Here is a 19,234-nt window from a genome sequence, read left to right on the forward strand (position 1 = left end):
GAGGGGGGACACCAGAAATGGGCTTCACACATTGTACCCATGTGGGGAATCGAACCCGGGTCTTCAGCGTGACGAGCGAACGCTTTAACCACTAGGCTACCCCACCGACCTATTGTTCAACCAACAACTGAAAGAGGACTGCATTTGATTTCAGACAAACTCAACAACAGTTGAATCTACAGTTTACCACTACATAAAAAACACAGTATGTTTACCTCTTAAATTACTCACTGATATGATGTTGCAAAAAAGATCAATTATTTCAATTCTCAAAGTCGGCCATCTGATCAAAGGGAAACAACTCTGTAGGGAATGATGAGTCTCTTCGCCTGTACATGTAATAGCTGTGGAAGGCTTAGCAAGATAATTGTAACATTAAAACTAACTAATTGTAATTACAGAAAGTGTTCCATAATCAGTATTCTCAGTTTCAGCATATGTGCTTAAAATCACCACTGTACCATGTGTTTCAAATCTTCAAACAGCATAGCTGATGATCCTGTACCAGTGAGCCGTTGAGATCTCTGACTACTCTCACACTAACACAAAGACACTTCAACTTGTTTGTTTTCTGTTTAACAGCACATTCAAACAATACCTCTGCTGTATGACCGCAGTCTGTAAATAATCAAATCGGGACCAGACAATCCAGTGATTGATATCCTGAGCATCAATTGGATACAATGATATACACTACCCACATCAGCAAGTCTGACCACTCACCAAGGTTACATCTACAACCAATCTACATGATGACAACCCGGTGAAGATCAACCAATCCACATGATGACAACCCGGTGAAGATCTGGGTTAGAATCCAGTTAGAATCTTCAGTAACCCATGTTTGTCGTAAGAGGCGACTAACAGGATCGGGTGGTCAGGCTCACTGATTTTGTTGACATCGCATCCCAATTGCATAGATTGATGCTCATGCTGTTGGTCACTGGATTGTCTGGTCCAGACATATAGCTGGAATATTACTGAGTGTGGCGTAGAACTTAACTCACTCACTCACTCCACATGATGACAATTCCTACGCCAAAGCAGATGGAGAGAAGACAGGGTATTTGGGGGCAGAGATAATTTCACCTCTCAAGAAACAGTTCTTTATTTTACCCAACATTTCAAAAGAATTGTGTCTTGGATCAAAACACTCTACTGTTGGGCTGTTGGAGAAATCTTCCGAACCAGTAAACCTTTCCATGGAGCAAAACACATCCCATACACTCTGTCTGGAAATGGCCCACTTCCTTACAGTCACTTGTTTCAGGGTGAAACACTCTCAGGTTCTTGGTGAACTTGCAACACAGGTAGATACTGCTCCCCAAGGTCAAGGCAAAGTTGACATTGGAGCTGATTGGTTGGCTTATGGTGATGAATGACCAATCATGTGTAGTGAGATTGTACTGCTGAATCTGTGTTTTAAAGACGTAGATGTTGTTGTTACAGACAGTGACTGATGCAGAGAACTCAGGCTGAAGCATGGGAGGATGGTCTGACCATTCATCTGGAACAGGAGAGTGAGTGAAAACATATGACACAACAATTCCAATGCTCTTGTAATATACATGTACTGGGGTACTACTGAAAGGATATTAGGGACTGTTCATAATTTATGGCTAGGTGGGGAGGGATGATGATTTATTTATTTATCTTTATTTTATTTTATTTTTTATTTTTTTGGGGGGGGGAAATTTTGTCTACATATGTACATCACAAACTATTTTAAAATTGAGGGAATGTGTGTGTGTGTGTGGGGGGGGATCATTGATTTTGTACATGACATGCAGGGTGGTCACTTACATTATACATAAATTTTAGGGGGGTTCCTTCACATTGTACATGCTTCTCCATAAATATCATCACCCCCTAGCCATAAATTATGAACTGACATTTGTAGAAAAAAATATCTTTTCACATTGCAAGTTACTATTTAAAAAGTGTAAATGTTATTGCAAATAAATAGTTTATTATTCCCAGTGAAAACATAACTTAAGGAGTCAAGATTAGGAAATATCTTCAGCACATATCAAGGAACCTGTGAAGAAGACCCGGGTTAGATTATCTTCAGGGGAGAGAAGAAATCCCATTCAGGATTTAAACCCACACTCACAGATTAAGGCACCTAATCGTCAGCATGACACAGCATATGCTGCACTTGACCACTTTCTAAAATGAATTCAAGGATATTTTGCTTTACGACTGTGTTCAAGCAAAACCTTTGGCTCCAATCATGACAATTAACATATTCCTCTGTGTCCTACCCAAAGTCTGTAGTCCATTTAGTAACAACTGATAACTAATCAGTCAACTATTTTCTTTCTTCCTTTTTTTAAAACACAAATCACCTGTAAATATGTTGGGATGTATTTATCAATCAGCAGTTAGCCATTATTACAGTTAAAATGGATGACATATCACACAAAGTTGGGTGTCAATAAGTTCGTATCACCTGTTTCAACATCAAAACTTTCAACAACATTGAGGATCTTCCGGAAGCGGCCAAATCCTCCCAGTAGAAACAAATGTCTGCGGTCAACTGCACAAGCTCCATGGTGTCTCCGTGGCTGACGGAGAACTTTCTTGCAGCACCATCTACGGGTGAAGCAGTTGAACGCCATCATTGTCATCTGCCACGTGTTCCTCCCCAAGACAGCCTCCCCACCACTTACAAACACCTCCTTGTCTGAAACAGTGGACACAATGGAGTGAGTGAGTGATAATTAAATGATATTTCAACCCTAAAGCCACAAGCAAACCAGGCCTTAAGTGAGTGAATATAAGTTGTATGCTTCTCTCGAGGGTAATGCAGTCTGATGTGCACCTCTTTGTAGCAGTGTCACCCGAGCAGGTAGGCGAGGGATGACACTGCTACAAAAAGGCGTACATCAGATCGTATTACCCGACTACATGACATGGAAACAAAATGGCATCTGCCTCTCGACTGGATCTTTTAAATCAGTGAAACATATTCTGACAAGCATAAAACTGCTATAAAAATGGTTAATTATGTTTAAGTTGAGTGTGCAAACGACTCAATGTATGAAATAGGTTAAATAAAGCAGTGAAAGTCGGTAAAATAAATCTGTACAAAGTGAACTCAAAAACAGCTGATCAAACGGTTTTCGAACTCTGTCCGCTGCATGCATCATATTATGACATCATACGATTGCTAGCGATACAGCTTCTCAGCAGAGAGTCTGGCGGTTACCGTGGCAGTGGGTAATATTTTTCCAGTTGTCACCCTCCTGGGAGGGGTGACACGGAAACTTGTTAAAGCGTCATTGACCAATGAAATTAAAATATTTCACATAAAGGTAAGATAATTTGGTGTGTCACAGCCTTGAGCATTATTCCAGTAACATAACACTTTTATTAACAGTATTTCAGATTATCGTGAGGTGAGGTGAAATGGGGTTTAACTTCGTACTCAAGAATATTTCAGCTCATGTGACGACTTACATGTATGTGTATGTGCGGCTGCTTGTACTAGCCCAGACTTAAGCTGGTTTTATAGTGTTAGCCCACTGAGATACCATGCCGCAGTTAAGCATGAATACCCCGCTCAGACACATTATACTGACTCGAGCTGACCAGTCCGTGTTGTACCTATTAATGCTGAGCGCCAGGCAGGCACCAACAAGTAACATATTTTAACGTCTTTTGGTATGATGTGGCCGGGGATCGAACCTGCAACCTTCCCCTCTCACCACTATACCACAGAGGCGGTCATCTGTGAGAGGAAAGCTCGGAGTGATTTGGTCTCAGACATTTACAACTTTCATGAAGCCAAATAGCACAGGTATATTGCTTTATGTAAAGGATTAGTTGTTAAGCCAATTCATATCTTCAGTCATTGCAATTTGCAGGAATTAATGAACACACTGGGCTGTGTATCCTGTATTACATAGACAGTTAGTTTCAGCCTGTCAGCTTTAACAACATTCCCTGGTAGATTGTACAAGATACCCACCGACAAGTGTAACTTGACAACCAATCATCTTGAGAGCAGTTTCACCAAGCTCGGAGTTGTCATCGTTAGTGAGGGATTCTACTGAGAAGGTGCACTTGTCTTGAGAGAACCACAGCATTTCCCTCGCGGCGGAGTTCCCCTCACATTGGTCAGGTTTTGCACATTCTGATGATGAACAAACATGGCCGCCAAAACACATGATGGCAGTTGGAGACATTCTCTTATTTGCTTGATCATGCTGAAGAAGAAATCATATATTTACTAATAGCATGATGATACAAAGCAGTTTTCCAAGCAATGCAAATAAATAACAATTATCATCATTACCAAGGATTTATAAAGTCCTGTAAACATAATCAGTAAGGCTTTAACGATTCACTCACATATTCGCTGAATCGAACCGTAGCCCTTCATGAATTCAATTCATTATTCGTGGTCACCAGAACCGAATATTAACGAATATTTACGATTTTTTTAAGGGAGCATGTTTTACTTGAACCCTTATGTCCTTTCCAAAGTGAGATATTCAAGAATGGAACATGTACTAGCATTGCAGTAGTGCAAATCATGTTAGTTTGCCAAGACTTCACATGGTACTGTCGACTATAACTATTACATACCAAATTTGAGTGTCATGAGATCACTGGTTATTGCTGTGACAAATCAAAACTGTCAACATGGACGTTCCATATTGTATATCAATCACTTAACTACAATATTGTATTCGTGAATAATTATTCGTATTCGTTACCAAAATAAATTATGCGTATCATATTCGCCACATAGTGTATTCGTTGCAGCCCTAATAATCAGGCAAACTGGGATTGAAACCCAAGACTCATGGTAACTGGAACATCTAAGGGATGCAACTCTGCATGGACAAGTACAGCATTTTAAACGATTGGGGAACTATGTCAGATAACAATGTACCAACCTTGGCAGCTGGTTTATTTAGCATTTTCTGTTTCTGTAATGCAGCATAATCAGCCACTAGTCGTCTAGCATCTTCATTGGCAGCCACCTGAGGGTGCTGAAGCAGTTTCTGTACCTGCTGGTCACACAGCATGTCAAAATACACACACTTCTTCAACAGCTCAGAGAACTTGGTACTTGGGACAGCTGCTTCATTGTCTGAAGTGGGAGGGTCACTGAACTGATCTGGACCAAAACTGTCCACTTTGGAACTACAATCTGTCACAGAAACAATTATGTTGGAATCCTGAATCACCTCTTTGGGATCAGATTGAGAGGAATTGCACTGGTCCATCTCATTCAGATCGTGTTTACTATTCGCATCTAAGGATTCAGACGGAGTATTAGGATTGCAGGATATATTTTGTTTGTACCATTTGCAAAGCACATCAAACACTAGCCATTCATCAGTGCAGTGAAGAGCATTGTGGGAAAGGTAGTCAATGATCTGTGGCTCCGTGAGATCATAGACTTCCTCTTCTCGGGCAACATTTTCAAAGTACCACAAAGAATGTGTCTTTGCCTTGTGGAACAGTTCTGATAGAGAGAACATGTCTGCCATCGTCATGACAGTCAGACAGTTGGAATGGTTTAAGGAATGGCCAAGAAACTCACAACACGATTCCAATACTTCTTGGAATTGGTACACTACAGAAGCTTCTGTCAAGTCAAACACATTTTCTTCTGTGATCAGCAGAGGGGAGTTCAAAGAATCCACCAACAACTGAATCACATCTGCTTTGGCTCCTTTCAATTCAATTAGAGTTGAAGAACTTTCTTTCATATGACTTGCAAACATCCCTTGGAAATAGTCACTTTTTTCAATCAGAAGATGTTTTTGACATTTTATTTGAGTTTCATTCACTTGTAGAATGATGTCCCCATTCATTATTGCAGGACTTGAACGTTCCATGTTGACATCTAAGTCTTCTCCCCTCAACATCTTTCTTCCATTGTAGTTAGCTGAAAATACATTATCCCATAATGATGATAAATGAATCAGTTTAACACCATCTAAACAAGTATGTCAGTCACCACCCAGTTTGTCTGCTTAATTTAGAGATTTCAACATATCACCAACATATTCCAACACTTCTAAGAGACACAACACTCTTGATGGATGACCAGGGCTCGAAAATTCCACTCGTCCGCTCATATTGACAAGTACAATTTGTTTGGGGCAAGTGAAAAACACAATTTGCTCGTCCTAGAACACGAGTGCATTTTCTGACCCAACTATTTTTCAAAACAAAAAGTTTAAAGGTCACATGCCACCAAAAAATCAAACATAATTAAAACACAATTATCACTTATTCATGACATATAATATACATTGCTGATTATGAAAAAAACTATAAACAAAATTATAAGCGTACAATCGCAAATCAAAAGTGCAATATTTTGTACTTGGGTTTACTTCCCAAGAAACGAAGCAGCCGGGATACCGAACCCAGTCAGAGCGGGTTGGTGTGCACTCAAGTGTAATGGATGGTTCATTTGCAGATGCCCTCATGGCTCATTGTGTGTGTATATATAGAGATGTTGGGTTTTGTAAATAAATGCTCATTTTTTGTGTATAACATTTTGCAATCAACAGACATCATAACATGTCATTTGTACAAGTATCACAACTGCCTGTCTGTGTAATTACATAATGTGGCAGAGACCGAACTCGGGCCATAAATCAATGCGTTTTGTTTATGGTGTATAGCCTGATAGGTGTTAATTTAAAATTGCATGTGGTCAGTGCTCGAAGTTGTGTATTGAATTATATTGTCATTAGCAGACAGGCAGGCAGACACATAGGTATCAATAAAACAGACATTGAGTTTTGTCTGTGACAACGACATATCTATATCACAGTTAGAAATTCTGTCAATGCTAAATAATGACATTGCTTTTAAGTATCGAACTGAGAAATTGACTCAGTAAGAAGAATGTGTGGTGAAATAGACAAATGAAATTATATAAACAGTTAAATCGGTAATCTACTGTCATAACATATAAAAAGCTCGCGCCTTTGAAATATCAACAAAACATTAGAAAAATAGCTCACACCAAAGCCTTCACTGAGTATTCACCGGACAACCCACTTCCAAGCTGCGCGAACCTATTTCACTGTGCATGTGCTATGAGCGTAACCCAGCGCAGTGCAGCCAAGCTGTTGAAACCACTTTTTCCCCCAATCGCTGGGGGAAAATTAGTGAATCGTTTGAACTCCAATTTCGAGCGGGTTTTTTCATCGCGTAATTTTTAAACTTTATAAGTTGAATTTGCATTTTTGATGATTTGTTTCGGTAAGTCCATACCGAAAGGTATCAGAATCTGCAAAGTTGTGTTTTACGTTGCATGTGACCTTTAAGTTTTAACATCGTCATTCCCGATTAGCAGTATATTCAAATTCCCGAAAACTAACCATAAAGTTTAAGTCTTGATGCGTTTGGTATCCATTTTAACAAATATCATGCAGCGTGGTTTTGTACAGGTTACCTAAATGCCTCGTATATCATGTTTGGCTGCTATTAATAAACTGACCAATGAGATAAATCAACACAACATGAATGTTACCGCTGTCAAGTCAGTATAAGCTTTATAATAGGGAATTCCCTGCTTGTTATTACCGATCGTTTATCATAGTCAACTTTTTGTTTGGGTGATGATTTGTTTTTATTATTATACAAAGATAATTTCCAGGTTAGATAAAATACTTGATATATTTTACCACATACACAGGGCTCCAGATAACTTTTGGGGGTGCGATTGTACTTACACATCATATTGCAAGTGGAGGTGTACTGAGAATTTTGAAGGAGTACTGACATGTTTTTGTGTGAGCGAGTTGGTGATGTCGTTTGTCTGGACGATCATCGATCACTATTTCCAACCATGTATTTGTCTTTGAAGACGCGTGAGAAATAACTGAGCGACTGTGTGATGCGCGAAATGTCAGGTCCGATATAAACAGGAACAGTGTAGTATTTAGCCAATCGAAAAATAGTGACGCATATCGTTGCATGGCAACGCAATGATTCCTACTGTCGGGGTTTCCTCATGTGTCAAATCGTGTTTCGCAAAAGAAACTTGACAAGTATTTATCCGAAATAGATTTCCATTTGCACGATACGCAAGGAAACTAAATGTTAGACGTACAAAGGTATTTATGTGCGTACACGATACGCTTGAAATCTTATATTATGTCGTACTTAATTGATTTTGAGGCGTATATTACGCCCGTACACCCCTTATCTGTAGCCCTGCATACACTAAACTAACAATTAGATTAAACAAAGATTTTGTACAGAAGACAAAGTAGGTAATGTTTATTGTAGTTTTATTCCAAGCAAACATTTTGAAATAAAATAATTTAAACTTACATTCATTGTGTTGCATGATCTATAGGGCAAGTACAATTTTAGAAGGACAACTGGAAAGTTCACATTACTCGCCAGATTTTTGAATTTTGCGAGCCCTGATGATGAACCAACATATTGATGTACGTCTCTCAGGTTAGAGGAAACAGTATCAGGTCAAGATCTTTCACAGCTTTCTGGCCTGAACCCATTGTCTTAAAGTATAATGTGGCAAATTTTCAGTCCATTCTCTGTAAAAAAAAACTTTCTTTGTTTATCAACCGTTCAACCCAGACTTGTCATGACAAATTCCTGGTTGTCTTGAAGTCAATCTATGCAACCATAAAATAAAACTTATACACGGAGAAGTTAAACTCCATACGGTAAGACTCCCGCCTGTATCCCCCCTAAATACACTCACTTCAACCACAGTATCATTTAAAAAATGAAGCTATAACAGACTTGTAGTACAAGTTGTAAAACAGAGAATGAGTAAGATGGTTTAGAACTTCATTCACCTTTATAGAAACAATGTTAAAACTTCGTCTGAGATGAGTACAAAGTACCTTGAGTACCTCCTGCATATCTTTGGGGTGAAATGGAAAGGGGTCAGAGCAATAATCTACTGAAGGCTCTATTAACACCAATATTGACACGAAAGTCTGTTAAATTCGTGGCGTGAAGCGCATTCAGTAGAAGCAAACAGCTAAATTATGAGGCATTACCGTTACTGTCAGGAAAAGTAGGATCTCACCACGATGTTTACACAGGTTCGTCTTACAGAGTTGTTTACAAAACGTGTGTCAGTCAACTTACCTACAGGCGGAGCGGGCATCTATCTAGTCGATTTTTCACAAAAATTGGCGAACGTGAGTGTGTCTGTCCCGTGGGTTTAGTATCCAAGGGACGTAACTCTAAACACGAACTTTACCCCAATTTGTCCATGGGCATTGTACACAATAAATTTGTCGGATTTTATTAATCAGGCAGCCACATTCATAGTGATAATTCCTGCAATGATAAGGGGTGGGAATACTAGTGTCGTCCCATGTACACATTGTACATGTTATGATGGTTTGTCTTTTTTAGACTTGTCTCTTATGAATGAGCGAGATCAGAGAACGATGTATGGTCTGTGGTGATTTTATTTTTTTCCTTGTTCGTTTGACGTGATTGCGCGAGTAACAACGCTTCAGTGAGTGAGTGAATGTAGTTTTACGTCGCTTTTAGCAATATTCCAGCAATATCACGTCGGTGGACACCAGAAGTGGGCTTCACATATTGTACCCATGTGGGCAGTCGAACCCGGGTCTTCGGCGTGACGAGCGAACGCCTTAACCACTAGGCTACCCCACCGCCCCTACAACAACGCTTCAGCATCACATCTAACACATAATACAAGTATCGATATCTAAAAAAGTTTGAATAAATGTAGTTTTACCTTTCTCTTTTAACACAGTCCTCGATGTGTAAAGGTACGAAACGGACAGCTCGTTGCTGTATATCAGCTGGGCACACAAGCGGATACATCTAACTGCGAGGTTAATTAAACAGCTTAAGGTATTACATAAGAAAACATCTCAAAATACAGGATAAAAAAACACCTCAAAATATTAGATAAGTAAAAATCTCAAAGTTTCAATTAAGAAAGCATTTCAAGAACAATACTCATTAATATGAAAAAGTATAATGTATGGCCATTATGACATTTTCTATGGCTATTTTGACAGTACTCCAACTGTTCTGGCTGAGAAGTTCGCTACATTCTTTCAGGACAAGATACATCGGATTAGAACTAATCTTGATACAGGATACAATCAAACTAGCTCCACTTCTAATGAAAGCAAGTTCTCTGGTAATGTGCTTCGGCGAGCTTTGGACATGTTTCTGTCAACCTTGTACTGGATATTATGAAGAATGCACCATCTAAATCTTCGCCACTGGATCCCATTCCTACCTGGATGTTCAAAGTCCAAGTGCTATACCTATTTAGCACCTGAAGTATGGGACATTATGATCTCATCTCTCCTCTGGCACTGTTCTGAGTGTTTTTAAACATGCGATTGTCACACCAGTTCTAAAGAAACCTGGAGCTGATGAAAACAATTTGAAACAATTTCCGTCCAATCTCCAACCTTTCATTTGTATCCAAATGTTTAGAGAAAGTGGTCGCTGGCAAGCTGAAGGTACATCTTGAGGCAAACCACCTTGCAGAGTCGTTCCAGGCGGCCGACAAGACATCTCATAGTACGGAGACAGCTTTGGTGCGAATCCACAATGATATCCTTCTCAATATGGGTCAGAAGAAGGTGACAGCGCTTGTGCTCCTTGATCTTTCCAGCGCATTCGATACCATAGATCATACCTTACCCTTGCATCGACTTAAAAAAATCACATTGGGGTAACAGGAAATGCGCTGAATTGGATCTCTTCATATTTACGAGGCCGCACACAATCTGTCAAAATCGGAAATGTTTAATCATCAAAGTCACCATTGTTATATGGTGTTCCCCAGGGATCAGTTCTTGGCCCCCTTCTGTTTACAGCCTACATTCTCCCCATTGGTGACATTATCAGGCGGCATTTCATTGGTTTCCACATATATGTGGATGATACGCAACTCTACATTGCCTTTGAATCAGACGATGTTTCACTGTATATCAACAAACTTGAGCTATGCATTAATGAAATCAAATTGTTGATGACCTCCAACTACTTGAAGTTGAATGAGGAGAGGACTGAGTTCCTTCTCATCGGCTCCAAACATCAGCTTATAAAGTTGAAGACTGCTTTGCCATCACCTTCACTTCGTATTGGTGACACAGACATCCTACCATCAGAAAGTGCCCGGAATCTTGGTGTGATCCTTGATTCCAACATGTCCATGGTTGCACACATCACATCCATCAGTGGAGCCTGCTACTACAACATCCATAACATCAGCAAAGTCCGCCACTACCTTGATACTGGCACTTCTGATGCACTGTCTTGTCACTTCCAAACTCGACTACTGTAATTCACTATATGCCAACCTCTCAAATAAATCACTCCAGAAACTTCAAAGAATCCAAAATTCTGCTGCCAGATGTATCCTTTTATATAGTACTAGGGTAGGGTCTATATACCTATATGTCTTTCTAACGCTGTTTCTAAGCGTGACACGCCCCTGTGCTATAGACAACTATTCTTAACACATTGCCTACGGTCAAAGATAAGAATTCTTAGGGCTATGAACATTTCGAGAATAAAGGCCCAGGTCTGTTTTGGACGTCCTCTTTTCCTCTTGCCTTGTTGGGTCCAGTCAGCCTTTTATATAGTACTAGGGTAGGGTCTATATACCTATATGTCTTTCTAACGCTGTTTCTAAGCGTGACACGCCCCTGTGTGTGTATGTACCTCAGCGAAGTCTCCGATCCTCCTCTGGCTCTCTCCTAACCCAACAGATCTCCAAAGAAACTGTCTGACCGAGCCTTCTCCTGTGCCAGCTCTAAACTGTGGAACTGTCTTCCAAAGGAAACCAGGAAAACTTCATCGAAAGAAACTTTTAAATCTCTGCTAAAGATCCATCTATTCACTGCTGCCTTTCTGTAAAGTAATATGAACTATTTCCTTCCCCAATATTGTCACAGCGCCACTGAGCATCTCTATGGTGGATATTAGGCGCTTCACCTCACCTCACCTCACCTCACCTCACCTGTCTGTCTGTCTGTCTGTCTGTCATATCAGTGGAGTTACTTATTTATATGTAGATGGCTATCAGTGGTCGAGTGTTGGACCTAGGACCACAAAATGAAAACTTTACGTTATTAAACTCATAACGTCATGCAAACATTTTTATTTGGTGTCCCCTACAAACTCATTAAAACATATAATATACCGAAACACTATTTCCCCTGTTACGTTTTTCGCAAATGAATCTCTTCTTTACTTTCATAAAGATACAAACTGAGCTCAGTCTCCACAGCCCTAAACGCGAACGAGGACGGGAACCAGTTCATATCTTTTTTGTAATCTCGCGTAATAGATACTTCACGAGACTCGGTGTCTAGACCTTGACGACCGTTGCTCCACATTGATGTCAAATTGACGCCATTGTTATTGCCGCGTTACTTCGCATTTCTGAAAGCTATCTATTCGCTCCCTTTGTTGTGTTCTTGAACCTGCCACCATGAGTGCGAGCGCTTACGTTCAAGGTACAACTCTAATTGCTTTTTTAGCTGTTTTAATCCCTTTCAATATAAGTCCAGGTGAAGTCACAGTGAAGCCTACGGGCTCCTTTGCTTTTGAACCTCTACACAACACTTGACGGTCACTTTCAAACATCTCTATCATCAATTATTGCAAAATTCACAACTGTGCATAGCAGAAGTACCGACAAATTACATTGGGCCTGACATTATAGCCCACGTTTCACATGAACTTACCTGTGATTGTTTGTGTCGTATAACAACGCATGAATAATATAAAAAAACAACATTCTACAATGATAGACTCGGTGTTTAGAAAGATTTGTGTAAGTACGAGGTAACAATTTTGGCTTCATGGATAATGCTATATATGGTTTTGGTTGGTTTTGAGAAATCACCCAGGGGACAAATGTTTTATTAGAAAGTACTGTGCTAACAATTTAATTCTGAATTATTTTCTATGTAAGGCCACAGTTTGTTTTGTGCAATGACTGTTGTACTTGTACTCATATATCCTTCTTTCTCTCCACAGTTGATCGGATGATGTGGTTCCCCCTGCCTCTGCCCCCCTTGCCTTGTCCTGCCCCTTGTCCAGTAGGTGTAGGGGACTGTTATTATGTATACCCTTAGTGTTTAGTAATGCATATTGGGTTTTTAGTATTATGGACTGGTGATAAGAGCTGGTATACTGGTTGTGGTCGACACTGAACATCCTCAACCAACACTAAAGATGACACACTTCCCAAACGGAAAAAGAACCTATATTGTCATATAATCTAGTTCTAATTCCGCTAACTGGGTGCACCAATATTAACTGCCTCCCTGTATACTCAGTCAGGGAGTCATATGTCTCAATGTGGTATCACAGGTATCTCAAAGAATATCTAACGGTACACCTACAGAAAACCGGATACCTACCAGCCATATTGTTTAGTGTCACGTGCACTTCCATTATAGGAAAGCACAAGCTATAAAACCTGAAAAAATAAGTGAGCTTGGATTGGGAAAGGCAGGAGCCATGGGCCAGTTTGCACATTAGAATAAAAAATGGCCCATTAAAATTTTGAAGTTTACTATTGATACAAGGGCAGTGGCCCATTCTAAATTCAGAAAATGGCTAATAATCCTGAAAATGGCCCATTGTCAAAGTTCTCTATCCCAATTCCTACGTGAGCATCGAAAAATAACCATTCTAATCGGTTAGTAAAACTAACCAACGATTTTGAAAATGAAACATAATGTCCCTATCTTCCCCTGCTTATATCGGTTCATGGCCGGGAAGGCTAAAATCGTGACGTGATCTTCAGAAGAGTTGGTAAAGTTAAATCGTCAGAACATTGGTTATATATAATGGTTGTGTCCTGAGGTTGTCGATACTTTTACATATTTCGGAATAGTTTTTAATTATAATAACCGATTCTCAAAGGCACAGCTGCAGTTGTCTGACCAGGGAAGGATGGCCCCCTTTTTTAATTTACAATAATATCATGTCGCTCTCTCTCAACCTGGAATCTCTTTTATTTGTCTTTGATTGCAATGGTGGTAGTATACTTTCTTATGCGTCTGAGATATGGGGATATAATAAAGGCTTAAATATTGAAAGGTTGCATTTGGATTTTTGTAAAAGGTTATTAGGAGTTAAGAAATCAACATGTAATTCCATGGTTTATGCCGAGTTAGGTCGTTATCCGCTCGTATTTAAAAGGCAATAAAGCATGATTAAATATTGGTGTACGCTTCCTGTGTCTGAAAATAGCATTTTACGGGGTTGTTATGAGTATTTGTATGAGGAGGTGGAGACCCATGGTGTCAAAAATTGGACGTATCAGGTTAAAAGTATTTTGTCAAACACTGGATTAAGTGAAATATGGTTAAGGCAGGAATTACCACTAGATTATCTAATAGTTATATTACAAAGAAAACATTATCAGGCTATTCAGTTTATCTTTAGTGAGCTGTACTCACCTTCTCCCTTGGAAATTAGCTCTCCCGGGAAATCCGAAATATACATTTTAGCCTTCCCGGGACATCTGAAAAATAAATATTAGTCTTCCCGGCACGACACCGTTATCTCCACCTCTATATCAACTCAGCGCCTTGAGCATGCACTAGTTGCGTGGATATGTGCGCTATATAAATATCCTATAATAATAAATGTGTACTTCTAACCTTTGAAGAAATTCTACTCCACACATGGTTATTTCCAAATCAACAACAAACCATTCGGCCATTCTCCAGTACAGCTATACACCATTCGATCATTCACAATTTCAGGTCATATCTGATTTTCCGCTCTGTCCGTACATTTGTTGTTAAACCTCTTTTTAAACCTAATCGTGTTTGTTTATGCTACGTCTTCAGTTTGACAGTTCCTATAGTTCTGTTCCTGACACATATTTAATTCTGAATTGTAACCTCCAATTGGATTTTTACTTCAGGCCCAGAATCATATATTTGCTTCAATAGCATTCAATGAGTTAAGAACGTTTACTTCTAGTCTACATATTATTCTTTCCTCACATTCCATTCTCTCACAAACCTCCCTATCTATAGCACCCCACTTCAAAGTCCCTGACCATCCCTGCCCACTTGTCACACCTGCCCGTCCCCCAGACCCTTCGCCCCAGCACTGTATCTTCTGTGTCCCTCACCATCGCTGGTCAGTACATCGTGGATGACACCGACTTTGTTGAAGTCGATCTCGGTGATGAGGAGATCATCCAGCCAACCCACTCCTTCCTGAAGGCCTTGCTGTCCAGAGTGGCCAGCTTCTTCAGAAGAATCAAGAGTGTGTTTAAGAAGAAGGACGATTAGGCAGTGAACTCGGAACTTATACATCTATACAAAACATTTATGAGTGATTTTTAGGACTCATGAGGCATTTTTTACGATATTTGGGAAATACAAAAACTTGATCTATATTTGTTTTCGTGTTTTCTTTATGTAAATAAACTATGTTATTTATTCCAAAATGGTGTTGTGTTTTCATTTGTTCATATAGTTTGTTGTTTTCCAAAATGGTGATCAAACATGGAGTTCCTGAGCAGCTGCTACACCTGTTCAGGCACGCAGGTGCACCATGTAAACAGGTGTTGGATCAGGTTCAACGAGCCTTACTCTGGAATGCCAGTAGGATTCCTAACATATCATACACCCACATTCTGAGTAGTTTCTACCCGTGAAGATTGTGGTTAGAATTTGTTTTCAGCAAAGGGATTAATAACATCAGTGGTCAGGCTCAGCTGTAGATCGACGGTCTTGTTGTTGATTACTGGATTGTCTGGTCCAGACTGGATTATTTACAGACCGTCGCCGTAAAACAACAACTAAACAAAACATGACCTCTCTCTATTCTTCATATATAAGGCTTTACTAGGATAATGTACATGTAAGAGTCTTGAGATAGTAGGTTTGGTTAAAGTTTCCTTTGTGCAGTATTTTGCTGGCGGGAAAAGTCCAAAGCATAGCTGTCATAATGTCGAAAAACATTATTTCAGTTATGTATCATGTAAATACTGTTTGTAATGTTTTGGATAAATCAAATGTTAAGGTGTAAAGTTTCTCTCGCCTGACAGTTTACATACCCTAGTTATCCTCCGCATTATGTTAGACTCCGTCCGTGCCAATTCGTCGGAGCAGAACATTAAAACCGTCAAACCAAACTTTGCACATACTTGTAGATAGGTCTGGTGGTGAAGTGGTGCCTTTTGGTAGTTTTGGATTTCTGAATAAGATATTTTGTGAGTTTCAATGGCAACAAGTTTTACTTCGACTGAAATTGGTGGTAGTGCCCTTTTCCGATGCAGGGCCTAGATTTTCGAAGCTCTCCTAGCGCTAAGATTCTTTTAAGTGTCGTTCATTAACATAAACTAACGACTATCTTAGCGCTAAGAGAGCTTCGAAAATCTAGACCCAGCACTCTAACACCGTTCAATGTTTCATCACCAAACTTGGCACATAGATAGGTCTGATAGTGAACCGGTGCCTTTTGGTAGTTTTGGATTTTTAAATACATGTATAATGTTTTTTTGTATTTCCATGGCAACAAGTTTTACTTTGACTGAAATCGGTGGTACTGCTCGTTAAAAAACTTTCAATTTTCTAATTCCACTGTGGGTATTCAAAGAACCTAATGACATAAATCAACAGTACCACTCTATTTCTGTATCAGCATTACTGTGGTACATCAAACCGTGGGAGCACCCGGGCAGTCGTTTGTTGATGCAAGCATGCTAGTACATGAATAGTTTACATATGTATGTTTTCGTTAGATTAATGTGAACAACAATGTAATATATGACATAGTCATGAAGTTGACATATTTATGACGAGCAGTTTACCATTGCGGGGGATATTGATGACCTTGTCTTCTTGTTACACTGGAAGTGAGGTGAGGTGAAATTGGGTTTAACGTCGTGCTTGAGAATATTTCGCTCATATGACGACGTGTATGTGTATGTGCGGCTGCTCTTACTAGCCCAGGCTTAAGCTGGTTTTATAGTGCTAGCCCACTGAGATACCATACCGCAGTGAAGCATGAATACCCCACTCAGACACATTGTACTGACTCCGAGCCGACCAGTCCTTGTTGTACCCATTAATGCCGAGCGCCAGGCAGGGACCAACAAGTACCATATTTTAACGTCTTTTGGTATGATGTGGCCGGGGATCGAACCCGCGACCTTCCCTTCTACCGCACTATACCACGGAGGCGGTAACTTTCATGAAGCCAAATAGCACAGGTATATTGCTTTATGTAAAGGATTAGTTGTTAAGCCAATTCATATCTTCAGTCATTGCAATTTGCAGGAATTAATGAACACACTGGGCTGTGTATCCTGTATTACATAGACAGTTAGTTTCAGCCTGTCAGCTTTAACAACATTCCCTGGTAGATTGTACAAGATACCCACCGACAAGTGTAACTTGACAACCAATCATCTTGAGAGCAGTTTCACCAAGCTCGGAGTTGTCATCGTTAGTGAGGGATTCTACTGAGAAGGTGCACTTGTCTTGAGAGAACCACAGCATTTCCCTCGCGGCGGAGTTCCCCTCACATTGGTCAGGTTTTGCACATTCTGATGATGAACAAACATGGCCGCCAAAACACATGATGGCAGTTGGAGACATTCTCTTATTTGCTTGATCATGCTGAAGAAGAAATCATATATTTACTAATAGCATGATGATACAAAGCAGTTTTCCAAGCAATGCAAATAAATAACAATTATCATCATTACCAAGGATTTATAAAGTCCTGTAAACATTATCAGTTATTAATCAGGCAAACTGGGATTGAAACCCAAGACTCATGTTAACTGGAACATCTAAGGGATGCAACTCTGCATGAACAAGTACAGCATTTTAAACGATTGGGGAACTATGTCAGATAACAATGTACCAACCTTGGCAGCTGGTTTATTTAGCATTTTCTGTTTCTGTAATGCAGCATAATCAGCCACTAGTTGTCTAGCATCTTCATTGGCAGCCACCAGAGGGTGCTGAAGCAGTTTCTGCACCTGCTGGTCACACAGCATGTCAAAATACACACACTTCTTCAACAGCTCAGAGAACTTGGTACTTGGGACAGCTGCTTCATTGTCTGAAGTGGGAGGGTCACTGAACTGATGATCTGGACCAAAACTGTCCACTTCTGGAACTACAATCTGTCACGAGAAACAATTATGTTGGAATCCTGAATCACCTCTTTGGGGATCAGATTGAGAGGAATTGCACTGGTCCATCTCATTCAGATAATCGTGTTTACTATTCGCATCTAAAAAAGGATTCAGGACAATTATTAGGATTGCAGGATATATTTTGTTTTGTACCATTTGCATAGCACATCAAACACTAGCCATTCATCCAGTGCAGTGAAGAGCATTGTGGGAAAGGTAGTCAATGATCTGTGGCTCCATGAGATCATTAGACTTCCTCTTCTCGGGCAGCATTTTCAAAAGTACCACAAAGAATGTGTGTCTGCCTTGTGGAACCAGTTCTGATAGAGAGAGAACATGTCTGCCATAAAACCATGACAGTCAGACAGTTGGAATGGATTCAAAGGAATGGCCGAAACTGCTACAACACGATTCAATACTTCTTGGAGATTGGTACACTACAAGAAGCTTCATGTCCAGAGTCAAGCCACATTTTCTTCTGTTGCATCAGCAAAGGGAGTTCAAGGCTCCACCAGCAACTGAATCACATCTTAGCTTTGGCTCCTTTTCCAGATTCAATTAGAGTTGAAGAACTTTCTTTCATATGACTTGCAAGCATCCCTTGGAAATAGTCACTTTTTTTCAATCAGAAGATGTTTTGACATTTATTTGAGTTTCTAAATTTGCTTGTAGAGATGATGTCCCCATTCATTATTGCAGGACTTGAGCGATCAATATTAACATCTAAGTCTTCTCCCTCAACCTGTTTCTTCCATTGTAGTTAGCTGAGAGAAATACATTATCCCATAATGATGATAAATGAATCAGGTTAGCACCATCTAAACAAATTATGTCAGTCACCACCCAGTTTGTCTTAGCTAAATTTAGAGATTTCAACATATCACCAACAGATTCCAACGCTTCTAGAGACACAACATAGACGATGGATGACCAGAACTCGAAAATTCCCTTTCAAATCGTTTCGTATTGACAAGAATTACAATTTGTTTGGAGGCAAGTGAAAAACACAATTTGCTGGAATCTGCAGAACCAATCAATGCGTTTTGTTTATGGTGTATAGTCCTGATAGGTGTT

At 39.8% G+C, this 19,234-nt stretch overlaps 3 protein-coding genes across 3 annotated transcripts; 1 reads left to right on the plus strand and 2 right to left on the minus strand.

The window, feature by feature from the left end:
- Window positions 1-1,092: 1,092 nt before the first annotated feature.
- On the minus strand, window positions 1,093-9,199 carry LOC124277356 (kelch-like protein 26). The gene is made up of 5 exons (XM_046713018.1): window positions 9,112-9,199; window positions 4,908-5,908; window positions 3,974-4,211; window positions 2,453-2,686; window positions 1,093-1,507 (listed from the first exon to the last, which is right to left on the minus strand). Exons 1-5 carry the CDS (start codon window positions 9,128-9,130, stop codon window positions 1,146-1,148), a joined length of 1,854 nt encoding a protein of 617 aa, XP_046568974.1. The 5' UTR covers window positions 9,131-9,199; the 3' UTR covers window positions 1,093-1,145.
- Window positions 9,200-13,018: 3,819 nt separating this feature from the next.
- Window positions 13,019-15,357, plus strand: LOC124277336. The gene is made up of 2 exons (XM_046712988.1): window positions 13,019-13,076; window positions 15,036-15,357. Exons 1-2 carry the CDS (start codon window positions 13,023-13,025, stop codon window positions 15,294-15,296), a joined length of 315 nt encoding a protein of 104 aa, XP_046568944.1. The 5' UTR covers window positions 13,019-13,022; the 3' UTR covers window positions 15,297-15,357.
- A 149-nt stretch (window positions 15,358-15,506) lies between these two features.
- Window positions 15,507-18,433, minus strand: LOC124277368. The gene is made up of 4 exons (XM_046713037.1): window positions 18,355-18,433; window positions 17,888-18,141; window positions 17,396-17,633; window positions 15,507-15,538 (listed from the first exon to the last, which is right to left on the minus strand). The coding sequence occupies exons 1-4, from the start codon at window positions 18,431-18,433 to the stop codon at window positions 15,507-15,509; spliced, it is 603 nt and encodes a 200-aa protein (XP_046568993.1).
- Window positions 18,434-19,234: the final 801 nt, after the last annotated feature.

The sequence above is a fragment of the Haliotis rubra genome, unplaced genomic scaffold, assembly GCF_003918875.1.
Source record: "Haliotis rubra isolate DU_JTF1 unplaced genomic scaffold, ASM391887v1 Scf220, whole genome shotgun sequence".
In the NCBI taxonomy this organism is placed as follows: domain Eukaryota; kingdom Metazoa; phylum Mollusca; class Gastropoda; order Lepetellida; family Haliotidae; genus Haliotis; species Haliotis rubra.